We start from the raw sequence: 13,197 nt of genomic DNA on the forward strand, positions 1-13,197 counted from the left end.
GAACACAGGCAACACCCTTTTTGAACTCGGCCACAGCAACTTCTTGCAAGATACATCTATGAATGCAAGGGAAATAAAAGCAAAAATGAATTATTGGGACTTAATCAAGATAAAAAGCTTCTGCACAGCAAAAGAAACAGTCAACAAAACTAAAAGACAACTTAGAGAATGGGAGAATATATTTGCAAATGACATACCAGATAAAGGGCTAGTATCCAAGATCTATAAAGAACTTGTTAAACTCAACAGCAAAGAAACAAACAATCCAATCATGAAATGGGCAAAAGACATGAACAGAAATTTCACAGAGAAAGACATACACATGGCCAACAAGCACATGAGAAGATGCTCTGCATCACTGGACATCAGGAAAATACAAATCAAAACCACGATGAGATACCACCTCACACCAGTGAGAATGGGGAATATTAACAAGGCAGGAAACAACAAATGTTGGAGAGGATGTGGAGAAAGGGGAACCCTCTTACACTGTTGGTGGGAATGTGAACTGTTACAGCCACTTCAGAAAACTGTGTGGAGGTTCCTCAAAGAGTTAAAAATAGAGCTACCTATAATACAGTGATTGTACTTCTGGGGATTTACCCCAAAGATACAGATGCAATGAAATGGTAGGATACCTGCACCCCGATGTTTATAGCAAATCAAACTCCAATAAAAATATACAAAAACAAACAAACAAAAAAGGAGCAATGGTATTTTAGTTCTTCATTTACCTCTCTCATTCTCCACTTACACTAAAATTTTGATCTGATATTTAGTTACCAATATTGTTAGCTCTTTAATGCTAGTTGAGAATTTCAGTAAATATTTTATCCAGAACTTTCATTGTTTTCAGTGGAGGGTTGGTCTGAATAATCTAGTTCATAAAACCTTATTTTCCATGGAATCTTGGGATATGGAAAAATATCTAGCACATGTAAAGCACATAGTGTTTCTTGAAATAGTTTGTATTTCATTGGAAATCAGTGGAAAAAGAAATCTACCCCAACTCTGTTTTGGGTAGGCACTGTCCACCACAGTAAATTCATGTAGTACTTTGTGCAAGTATTCATAACCCTTGTAATAGTTAGATCAATATCAACCCTTCATATGAATTGTAAGTTCGTCATTGAAAGGGAAGATGTCTTTCTGGTCCATGAGACACATTTACTAAATTCTCATTGGGAAAAAAAAGGAATGAATAAAAGTACATTCGTTGAACAACATGCAGGTTAAGAGTGATGAGCCTTACTCAGTTGAAAATCCACATATAACTCTTTGCTCCTGCAAAACTTAACTATTAATAGCCTACTGTTGACTGAAAGCCTTACCAATTACATACATAGATGATTAACACAAATTTTGTATGTTATATGTATTATTAGCTGTATTCTTAGAGTAGATTAGAAAAAGTTATCAAAATCATAAGGAAGAGAAAATACATTTATAATACTGTTATGTATATCTGCATATAAGTGGACCCACACAGTTCAAACCCATGTTGTTCAAGGTACAACAGTATTCTAGAAAATAAGTATGTAAATCAAACCATATTTTCTTTTTAATAGGCAAATAATAACAATAAGGCATCAACAATAAATAATAAGTAAATGTGCACTTGACATTATGCTTATTATAAAGTTCTTCCCTCCAACATTAATAAAAATTCCCTAAAACTGCCCAAACATTAGGGTTTCTGGGTGGCTCAGTCGGTTACGTGTCTGCTTTCGGCTCAGGTCATGATCTTAGGGACCTGGGATGGAGCCCCATGTCAGGCTCCCTGCTCAGCGAGGAGTCTGCTTCTCTCTCCTTCTGCTCTCTCTCTCTCTCTTTCACTCTGGATCAAATAAACAAATAAAATCTTTTTTTCTTTTTTTTTTTAAAGAAAAAGTTTCCCAAACATTTACTATTGTATATTTTTATAAAAGACTTCCTAAATTTCTTCATTCTTTCAATCCTTGAGCACCTGCTCAGGGCAGAGCAAGAATGCAATTCATCAAGCCCAGCCTATGGATTTTGGACACTTGGAGAACCAGAATAATCAAAGTGAAAAAATGCTGTCTAAAGCCAAAACCAGTTTTGATGTGGGAGCAGCACCAGGCTGTTTTCTGTAGTCATTAAAAAGGAGTGTTTGTAATAGCCATCATCTGTTAGGAAAAGCATCCTAATGGTCAACTGCACTATCTTAAAGAAAGGAAATCAATACGTTGCTGTGTTTAGGGTATGTTACTAAGAAATCCCATTCTATGGTGCTATTTGGATTGCTCAGACAACATGGGAAGAATATATTGAATTAGGGATGTTTTTCACTCCTTTTTTCCAGCAGCAGGGCCATCAGTCACCTTAATCAATGCTGAGATTTCATGATTGCTAACCTAATTTAAGATTTTTTTTTTCCTTCTGATCTCAACTTTCAGAAGAGGAATAATAAAGTCAATGAGTCCTTGAGCTCTAGGCAGAGAGAGAGAGAGAGATCCACTCTGTAGCCAGGATAAATGATGTAGCCTTCATTTTAAATATGAAGTAGGCATTAGCATTCTTCGGTGGTAATAGACTCACAGAAAAAATAAATTAGACTACCTCAATCCTCCTGAAATGGCCCTGAGCAGATTGCATCATTAACCTTACAGTAAACAAAGCAATTTTGGTGACAAACTGAAAAAGTGACTTGAGCATCCCTGAATGCATTATGGGTTCTAAGGACAGAGAGGAATCACTGCTGCCTCTCACAGCGCCTGCTGGGGAGCAGCTCTGCCAGTGGATTATCCCTAGGTGAGGGTATAAACAATGTCAGAGGTGGTAGCTCTGGGTCACTTTTATGATATCTGATCCAGAGGTTCCTGACTCATCTTCAGCAAACTCTGGGTGGGTGAGATGTTGTCATTAAGCAGCTACTCTTTTTTGCTCTTTGCTTGGACCTGGGCAAGGATGCTCGTAATTAAGAGCCTTCTAGGAAGAATAGTGGAGAAATGCCATTCTCAGATGACTGGCAAGAGAAGAGTGAAATGGGCATCATCCAATAACTCCGTTGATTTTCCCAAGAAGAGCACATAGAGTACAAATATAAAACTGGGATTGCAAACCTGGATCATTTTGATCTTCCCGTTGCGCTCCAAGGTGAGGATCAAGTACTGGTGTTTTTCCTGAGCTTTCAGGAAAATCAGGTGCCGTAGCCAGTGTTCTTCCTCCTTCCAATCTTTCCCTTCTGGCAACATTTTCATCTTCTTCCCACTGCCAAAGTCCCAGATTTTAATTGTTCCTGAGCACACATGAAAAAGACTATGTAGATAAAAAAATAATTTGTAGAAAGCTTGGCTTTTATCTTAGACAAAATTGATCTAATTGAAAGCTTTCTGCCAACAATTTACCCTACATTTATTTCCTACTAAGACTGACACCTGAGTTTCCTTAGCCTTGCTGTGCACAAAATATATTTCTGTATGGCTTGATTTTTCAAAGGCTGATAAAAATGAACAGAACTAGGCAATTTCTTTTTTTTTTTTTGCAATTAGCAAGAGGGTTTATTGAACGTTTGCGCAAATGGGCTCTCCACCCCAGAGGTGGAGGAGAGCCCTGATTAGTAATTACAGGCATCTTTTAAAGGCAAAAAAACCGCTTAAAGAGCTTAAAGACAAAAGAACCGTGGGAGTCGCATAGCATTCAGGTTATTGATTTCTCAGAAGGTCAACATGAACCTATTCAGGGACATTTCAATCAGGGTGTGGGGGTAAATGGTTTTCTTATCACAAACAGAATGCTTTTTGTTGCTAAAATTTCAGGAAGGCACCTGGATGGGCTGCCTCTGGATTAGGGCTGGTCCTACTCACAGGGGGTTTCTTCATTCCCTCCTCTTTGTTTGGGCTGATTCTAACCTTAAAATCTTAGGGAACATTTATTTCTTCAGTTTGGAGGGCCCGATATTGTTGAGTTAATACCAGAGCTTGGGTAATAGACAATCTTTCTCGGATGAACTGGAGCAGGCAGTTGAGGATGCAGGGGCCGAAAGTTAGCAGCAGGAGCAGGATAACTAGAGGGCCCATAATGGTAGAGATTAGGGTGGTCATCCAGGGAGATTGGTTAAACCAGCTTTCAAACCAGCCCTGCTGGGCTTCTCAGTCCCTTTGTCTTTTATTTAGCCTATCCCTGAGTTTGGCCATGGAGTCCCTGATGACTCCAGAATGGTCTGCATAGAAACAACATTCTTCTCCCAGGGCCGCACACAGTCCTCCCTCTTTCAGGAATAGTAAATCCAAGCCTCTCCTGTTTTGAAGTGCTACTTCTGAAAGTGAGGTGAGGGACTGTTCTAACTTAGAAACGGACTGCTCTAGTGCCCGTAGATCCTCATCTACAGCTGCCTGGAGTTCTATATAACGTTGTGAGCCCTGGATCAGAGCAGCTGCACCAGTACCCACCCCAGTAGCGACCCCTAGTCCCAACATAACGGCTAGGGTTAGGGAGACAGGCTCTCGCCGAAAACGGGTGGGATGTTCGTCATATTGATTTTCTAGAGTTCCGGCAGGGTGATAGAACACCCTGGGTATGATCTGCACCATGACACAGAAGTCGTTTGAGCCACTTAGAACCTTAGCTGACACACAGGGGCTGAGGCCTTTGTTGCATGCCCACCAAGTTCCCGGCTGGAGCTCCAGGTAAGAATCAGTCCCTAAAATCAGGGCGGTAGTATTGCAGAGTTCCTGGTAACCCCGGGTGAGTATAGTTAGCCTTGACAGTGATGTAATCCCAGGAGGAGGAGGGCCTCCCATCCTGTGTCTCCCGTAGTCTCGCACCCCCAATTTTTACAATAGAAGTGTTTCCCCCCCTCCACAGGTGGGATTACCCTGCAATCTCTGTGGTACTCGGGACAGACATAAAAGGAAAGAGTGCTTAGCATGGCCCTTCTGTCAGGTGTGCCACATTCTCCCCATGGGTCTAATCCCAGTCGCCCTGGGGGGCTTTCTCGGTTGGGGGCCATAGAGGTGTCCAAATATCCCTCTAGGTCCCATGGGCTGGGGGCCCCTATGGTTAGCTTACATAAGTCAGTATATAGGTTAGGCCACCAGGTTCCCACGGGAGCAGTCTTTAGTTGTGGACCAGGCCTCGTCACCCCCAGACGTTAGTATCTGCCAGGTTAACCTTTTGGGGGCATGAGGGTTACCTTTGGCGGGGGTGAAGAGCGCTAGGAGAGGTAGGAGTATAACAACTGTCATTGAACAATTTTTGAAAGTCTTATCTTGAGTGTGTTTTGGGTGCAGTGGAGCTTCCATTGGGGTGGCTCGCCCGGTCTGTCCTGGCTGGCGTGAGCGGTGCTCGTTGATGGGGCGCGCTTGACGTGTGAGGCGTGGACCCAAGCAGCAATACCGTCTACTTTTAGGGCAGTTGGGGTGGTTAGTAGTACAGTGTATGGGCCCTTCCAGCGGGGCTCAAGGGTCCTGGACTGATGTCTCCTGACGTAGACGGAGTCACTGATCTGGAACCGGTGTGGGTCGGTTGTGTCTCCGGGGCGGTAGACAGCTGCAAGGGGTTTCCAGATCTGGTGCTGGATAATCTGGAGCACCTTTAGCCTGTCCAGCAGCAGTGTCGTAGTCCCAGGTCGGGCGAACCAAGGGGAAAACATCCTCGATTTCATTAGGCAGCTGGGTTGGCCTCCCATCCACCCTGGGGACGTTTTTCTGTAGACGCGCTGTCTCTCCTCCGTGGTGAGGAGAGTCTGCAGGAGCTGATCAGGGTGTCCATTGGGTCCTGGCTGAAAGACCAAGGCCTTCACCTCCTACCGGTCTTAGGATTGAGCCTGGGGCGTCTCAGATCCCGGACGAGCCCCCAAATGTTGGACCCTCGATCACGGGTGCCAACGTGTCCCGGTGGACGCCCCAGAGACACAGACCCCAGACAGGCAGATGCAATTAGCAAGAGGGTTTATTGAACGTTTGCGCAAACGGGCTCTCCACCTCCGAGGAGGAAGAGAGCCGGAACTAGGCAATTTCTTGAAGTTTGCGACAGTTTTTTTAAAACACTCAGACTCCTGGGATCCCTGGATGGCGCAGCGGTTTGGCGCCTGCCTTTGGCCCAGGGCGCGATCCTGGAGATCCGGGATCGAATCCCACATCAGGCTCCCGTTGCATGGAGCCTGCTTCTCCCTCTGCCTGTGTCTCTGCCTCTCTCTCTCTCTCACTGTGTTCCTATCATAAATAAAAAAAAAAAAAAAAAAAAAAAAAACACTCAGACTCCTAACTGAGCTTTCTGTCTGAAGATGTTTTCTGCCCCTATACTCCCAAACTCTCCAGTTTGCTAAATACTGCCTAGTATCTTTCCATTTATCTAATATCATGCCAGAATAGTCATTCATAGCAAAAGATCAATCCAATAACATCACATTTCCTAAGGTGCTGATGTGTTTGAAGACTTTTGCTCTTATTGGGTAATAAAATATTTAAGAGAACTCCAGCAGGTAGAAATCTATCAACTTTTGAGTTGTTTCGTTGGTTACATGGAAGGAAAAGCAAAGGGGATATTGAGTTTCTTGAAATCTTACTTTCTTTATAATTAACTTAGGTCATTCAATTTACGGAACTTGATGAAGGGGCCAGGAGGTGTGATACACAGCATGGATGTTGAATGGTTGTTTCTAGATCATCACTCTGTGTAGGAGTCCTCTTCATGTGGCCACCTCAGGTTTAGAACCCAGTGGACTGCTCCTCACAGCTCTTTTCTTCCTTCATTTGCCTCTAATCCTACACTTCTGCCCCCAGCTTCTGATCCCCCAGCCTACTCCTGCTAGACATCCAGAATATTCTGTGTTGTTTTTCTCCCCTTCACAACTCCTGTCATTTGCTCACAACATCATTAAACACTGACTAAATTCTCCCTCTATCGTCAGTATTGCACGAGGAGCTGTGAATGCCAAGTGAACAGACATAATTCCTGCCCTCAAAGACTTTATAGTCTTGGAGAAACATAGTCGTATAAACAATTAAAAGAAGCAATGCTCTTATTCAGTCCTGGATATGTGGACCACAGTGTCACAGCCAAATTTCCTGCTACCTTATGACCTTGGCAGTCAGATTTAACAGGTCAGAGGTCAGGGAGAGGTACTGCTCAGGTTAGGTGGTGGGTGGGTGGGAATGAGGTGGACTGTTGGCTTGTGAGTAGAGCTGCTCTGAGAGTTAGAGAGAATCCTACTTTCCAGGGTATCCTAGGATGTTCCAGCATCTTTGTCAATTACCTCTGAGGAGGACAAATTGCCCATGTTTAAAGAAATTCTAGGCCCTGGCACTAACAATGAAATATGACTTGCTTGCATGAAAACAATACTATCTTAGTCATCTGTATGAATTGCTAATGCTTATGCCTAATAACAGTTGAGTGCATTGCTCAGAATTTTTTTTTTTTTATGATAGTCACAGAGAGAGAGAGAGAGAGAGAGAGAGAGGCAGAGACATAGGCAGAGGGAGAAGCAGGCTCCATGCACGGGGAGCCTGATGTGGGATTCGATCCTGGGTCTCCAGGATCGCGCCCTGGGCCAAAGGCAGGCGCCAAACCGCTGCGCCACCCAGGGATCCCCAGAATTTTTATTATAACTAATTTTCATATGTATGTAGAATGTGCTTATAGAACAGTGAGACTGCTTTCTGAAGAACCGTCCCTCATGCACAACAGTTACATATCCTCACATCCCATCAACTTAGCATTCATGATTTCGCTTCATGTGTATTGTTGTCTCTTACACTTTAAAAAAATCAGACTTTCACATCAGGATGTTCACTCATCCCACCAACTGGCTTACAAGCAAGAATTTCTTTAGTGTCTGTATCCCTAGAATAAATAAACTATGACCAGTGCATACAAGTTGGTCATATTGTCTAGATAAAGTAGTTCTTTCATGGGAGGTCAGAGCAAGGTGAAGTGAAAGTTGAGGTAGGCTGGAGTGCTTAGTTCCAGAAAGTTCTACTCAGTGCTCTATATATAGCATGAGGAGGAGCAAGTGATGTAACACTACCTGAGCTTGACATCTTCTCAAGTTTGACATGACACCCCCCCCCCCAAGGAGCCTTGATTTATAAACAAATCCAGTATACAATTCTAAGTGTTATATAATAAAGTGGGCTGGATTTTGTCTGGTCCCCAAACCTACTGGCAGTGAAAATATTATCAGCAAGCACTAAATCTAATATCCATCTCTTAGCTGGTGGTACCCAGAAGTAAAAGGACAAGAGGAGTCAGTGCAACACAAATAAGTCCCATCAAAGGTAGAATGAGATATGTGTGACTTTTGCAAACATTAAGGCAATAATATAAATGTGATGTGAGGTATTGATATATGGACTTTGATACCCATTACAGAAGAGCCTGCTGATTTTCAGTCAGGCAGAGCAGTCTCTGGCATGCTGACATATTCCAGCCTGATTCATGCTCTCTCTCTAACCCATATAACTAATGAGTTCCTAGCACAAATTTTCAAGGCACTAAAGCATGGAAGTCATATTCTGGATATGAGTCTAACCATTACATGCTCCTGTGGCAAAAAGAAATCCACTTTCATTAATAGCTGCAGAGGTCAGCTCAACATTGAAGCCATGAGGGTCTAAAATCTGGTATATTTGGAGGCCAGTCTCGAGTTCCCAAACCTGTAGTAGAAAGAATTAAAAAAAAAAATCAAATTATCCATATACTGTTTAGCTCTTACAGAAATTTTATAATATTTGAAACAGCCTCAAAATTGGTACTATGCTCTTCTAAAATCTTCCTCAATGTTCTGCCCTGAATGTCAGTTTGATCAAAGAAAGTTCTAAAAGATGCAGTGCCATCTAGTAGGTACTGTGCTACCCTGGAGTATGTCTGCTGCATATGTAGACAGGCAATGACTATTCCAGGTAGCCCTGGCTGCAGATGAAGGAGCCAATTTTGCTACTGTAAGCAGGAAGCAAGATTAGCAGCAAGATCGAAATTTAACAATTACAAGTACGACAGACAAAAAAAACATCAAACTGGATTCATTCCCTGTTGACACTCATCCAAATTAGTCAGAAGTCACAGGATAGAATCTGTGGTGAACAGCATGGCATCTAAGAGAACCCTGAGGAAGATGTTCACGGACCCTTCCAAGAAGTGTTCTGATTAGGGACGTGGGCCTCACTCTTAGCGGGAGAGAGAATGACTTCAGAGAAGGCTGTCTGTATAATCAGGCTGGGTGTAATCAGAACATGCAGAAATGTGTCAAGACACATCATTATCTCTCTTCAGAAACACAGTTGAGGCTCTAGACCTTCAGCCTTTTGGTCTAAATCTCTCCTTTGTGGATCTGCCATGCCCACATGTAAACTAGACTGTCAGTGAGTTATGAAACTGAACTGGCAACACAGAACGATTGCCCTCGAGGTACGTGGGGCACGGGCAGCATAAGCAAAGGGCCAGAGAGCTGAAAGACAGTGGTTGCAGCTGGAGTCAAAGAAGAAAGACAGGACGAGAGGGAGCTCACAGAATCATCTGGAGGCCAACCAAGGGCCACTGACTGATCTGAATGAGGCCAGTCTGGCCCTAGAGCCCACATTCTCAACCTCTGAGAGCCCCCCCAAGTGCAGACAATGTCCTCAAAAGAGAAGAGAAATGAGTGACACTGCCTGACTGGGTCTCAGAAGTCATCCATTTCCTGGCTTGAAGTATGATCCCTCTTCAACCAATGTCAAGTATGAAAACTCACCTAGATAAATTCCTTTCCTGCTTCTCCCCTTATAAGGAAGACATTTCCCCCCTAGAGGTCAGTATTTTGTGAAAACGGAGTTGATATTAGTGTTACTTCTCCTTTACTTATTCTGTAGACATTATCAGAGCTAGGTGATAATTAACTGAGCTCTGGAGATTTGGGCTTAAGAAAATCTCCAGCGGATGAGCACAGAAGGTCAAAGATCCAGAGGGGATTTAAAGGGTCTCCAAAGAATGTTCACTATTGCTCCAGATGTCTCCTTTTGGAGAGCGTACATGAAATAAAAGGATGACCCTCTGAGGAAAACACTGCTGGCCATCACTGCTGGATGGCTTCGGTGATCATAATTACAGATGCACTTAGGATGGCTGCGTACCCTGGCTCTGGGGAGCATGGTAATGACAGGGCAGTGGAATACAGAGGAACAGACACGGGTATCTACATTAGACAAACCTGGGTTCACATCCCAGCTACAATGCTTACTAGTTATGTGATCTAGGGCAAGTTGCTTAATCACTATGAGTCTTACTTTCCTCATCTTTAAAATGGACTCCTTTATCTGTCCACAAGGAACCAATGTGAAGATTAAATAAGAATCACGAATTTAAGGCACTTGTTACATATCCTGAACCTATAGGGGTTATACTAAACATTATAAATTCCTTCCCCTTCCTTCTTAACATATCCTCTGCTCAGAGCTTGGATTTAAAAATTATCTATCATCTATGTATCTATCTATCTATCTATCTATCTATCTATCTATCTATCCATCTATCCATGCTAGCTCTCTTTCCTTAGTATATTTCCTTTAAAGTTCCTTTCTGTTAGCAAAAACTAGCTTTATTTATTTATTTATTTAAGAATGCAGCTTAATAGCAAGCAGTCTGAGCTGGCCTAAAATACTTGTTTTTCATGTGTTTGTGAGTCCTTAAAAATAGCTCTACTGTCAAGTCTCATCTTATGTACCTCTACATTTACTTAATCACTCAAAGACTTATCCATAAAAAGAGAAAATTTTGCTTTGCCTTTTTTTTTCTGAAGAGCCAATACATACTCACCTTAATGATGGATTCAGAACAGATAGTAAGTACTTGGTGAAAATAGCTGTTGTAAAGCATGACATTGATTTCTCGTTCATGAGTGTGAGGAACCTGTTTTGTATCTTGTACCATCCTAGTTAGAGGGTACATGTCCATCACACTAGATCCTGGAACAGAAATAGGAATCTCACAAATATCCAATATTAGAAGTTTTAAATCACAAAAGATTTTTCCCAATCAGTTGTATTTGGAAACAACTCATCGGGGAGATTAGTAATATCAATTCCTAGGATACCTAATGGGATGAAGATACACTGATTTTCTCTAAAAGCATTTTTGATAAATAAAGCGAATGTTATTCAGCAAGAGAAAAGCATTCATTGAGGGCTTCATTAATTTTTAAGTACAGGCCATTTGGATTCATTGATATCCCTCTTTTCAGTGATTCCTGTTTTTCTGTTTTTGTTTTTGTTTTTTTATAGTCTGCATTTTTCCTTCTTTCCTTCTTAAGAGTGATTGCCACATACCTCTCCATCTGGTGTATAGTAATCACAGTGATGGGTGATGGTCAGTTTTCTACTGCAGGTTAAACTTCCATTTAGCGATTAGAATTTATTGTTAGACTTTTCCGACCAACAAGTGATAAAGCAGTCTGTAAACATGGTCTTATTGAATGCAATGAATGAGAACAGTTACAAGCCAGTGCTTGCAACATCAATATTGAATAAGATTAATTTCTAAATCAACATGGGGAAGCAGATGAAGAGTGGGTATTCCTTATCTTCATAAGGGTGCTGGTTTGGTTTTACAGGAATACTACAAATGTTATTTAACTCTCAAATCAACTATGTACTCTGCTTCAGTGTAACGTCTAGAAATATAAATAAGAATCTCTAAGTATTTCAAAGATCAAACAAAATGAAACTTCTCTGTTTTATTGATGTGGAGATTAAATTATCAAAGGTCAACTCTGTGTATTGAGTTTCTCATGACTTTCCAATTGCACCTGTAGAATATGATGCCCCAGGAGCTACTAAGCACTTTCCTGAGGCTGCTTAAATTTTAAGATAGAATCTGTTCATGTGTAAAGAAGGACTTAAAAGGTTTTTAAGTTGGTACAAGATTTCTTAGTTCAAATATTCTTTTTTTTTTTTTTTTAAGATTCTACCTATTTATTCATGAGAGACACAGAGGCAGAGACACAGGCAGAGGGAGAAGCAGGCTCCATGTGGGAAGCCCGATGTGGGACTCTATCCCGGGATTTCAGAATCATGCCCTGGGCAGAAGGCAGGTGCTAAACCACTGAGCCACCCAGGCGTCCCTCAGTTCAAATATTCTAATATGGAAATATGAGAGGAATATGGTAGCCAGATAACCAATACTAGGAGCTTCCTGGTAGATCCTTTAACATCATATTGTGACTAGCTTTAATCAGAACTGACATCAACAAAGCTAGATACACTTATGAACCAGTGGTAATTCTCTACAGTTTTAGCTAGTTATACTACTGCTATGGAAACTATGCAGTTACAGAGAAAGAATGTGGTTTCAAGAGCCAGATGCTTTGGGAAGGAATCCCAGCTCTACCTTTTTCACCTAGTGGGATTTTGTTGTTATTGTTGTTGTTGTTTTATGAGAAAGAGAGAGAAGAGAGAAAAAAAGCAAGCAAGCAAGCAAGGGAGGGGTGGAGGGGCAGAGGGAGAAAGAGAGAATGCCAAGTAGACTCCATGCTAAGCACAGAGCCTGACATGGGGCTCAATCTCACAACCCTGAGATTGCAACCTGAGCTGAAATCAAGAGTCAGACACTTAACCAACCCAGCTACCCAGGTGCCCCAAACCTGGTGTTTTCCTACTAGTCAGTTGAACTGTTTAATATTTAGTTTGTCATTTTAAAAATAGGATAAGTAATAATTTCTACTTCCTGTGGTAGTTGTGCAGGCCAAATGAAATAAAGTACATGAAAGTACTTCATAAAAGAACTTTACAAAAGGGAGTTGTTGTAATAGAGGAATAATACAAGTAACAGTAACAATAACAATACTATATTCTACAAAGCATTTCCAGAATGCAGTCCTGCTGTCATTGCAGTTTAGAATACAACTGTGGCAGCTTCTTTGGAATCAAAGCACGAAGTATGGGAGATAAGCTTCATGCAATTCTGATATCAAATTGATGGTTGCAATCAATGTAAGTGATACACGGAGCTGTATATTTTGTAAGCAAAGCACTATCAGAATTATTTAAAATTGAGGAGAAATCTTGATTATCTGTTCCTCCTCTTTCTTCACTACTTCCTCCTCCTCCTCCCTCACCTCCTCCTTTTCCTTCTTCTTTTATCTTAATACTTGAGTCCTTAGTAACTCTGGTGATAAATGGATTGGAAATGCTGAGCCCACTAATCCAACATGCAAATGGGGGCACTAGGAGAAAATATGCTTGCAGTTATGAGTATGTTATT

At 41.7% G+C, this 13,197-nt stretch overlaps 1 protein-coding gene across 1 annotated transcript in view; it reads right to left on the reverse strand.

Moving 5' to 3' along the window:
• Positions 1-13,197, reverse strand: part of WDR64 (WD repeat domain 64) — a 138,398-nt gene that overhangs the window by 47,337 nt on the left and 77,864 nt on the right. Inside the window, exons 12-14 of the mRNA XM_041766668.1 lie at positions 10,756-10,904; positions 8,498-8,621; positions 3,084-3,259 (exon numbers count right to left, since the gene is read on the reverse strand). Coding sequence (XP_041622602.1) covers positions 3,084-3,259; positions 8,498-8,621; positions 10,756-10,904 — 449 coding nt within the window. The remainder of the gene's footprint in view (positions 1-3,083; positions 3,260-8,497; positions 8,622-10,755; positions 10,905-13,197) is intronic.

Source organism: Vulpes lagopus, chromosome 1 (assembly GCF_018345385.1).
Source record: "Vulpes lagopus strain Blue_001 chromosome 1, ASM1834538v1, whole genome shotgun sequence".
NCBI classification, from domain to species: Eukaryota; Metazoa; Chordata; class Mammalia; order Carnivora; family Canidae; genus Vulpes; species Vulpes lagopus.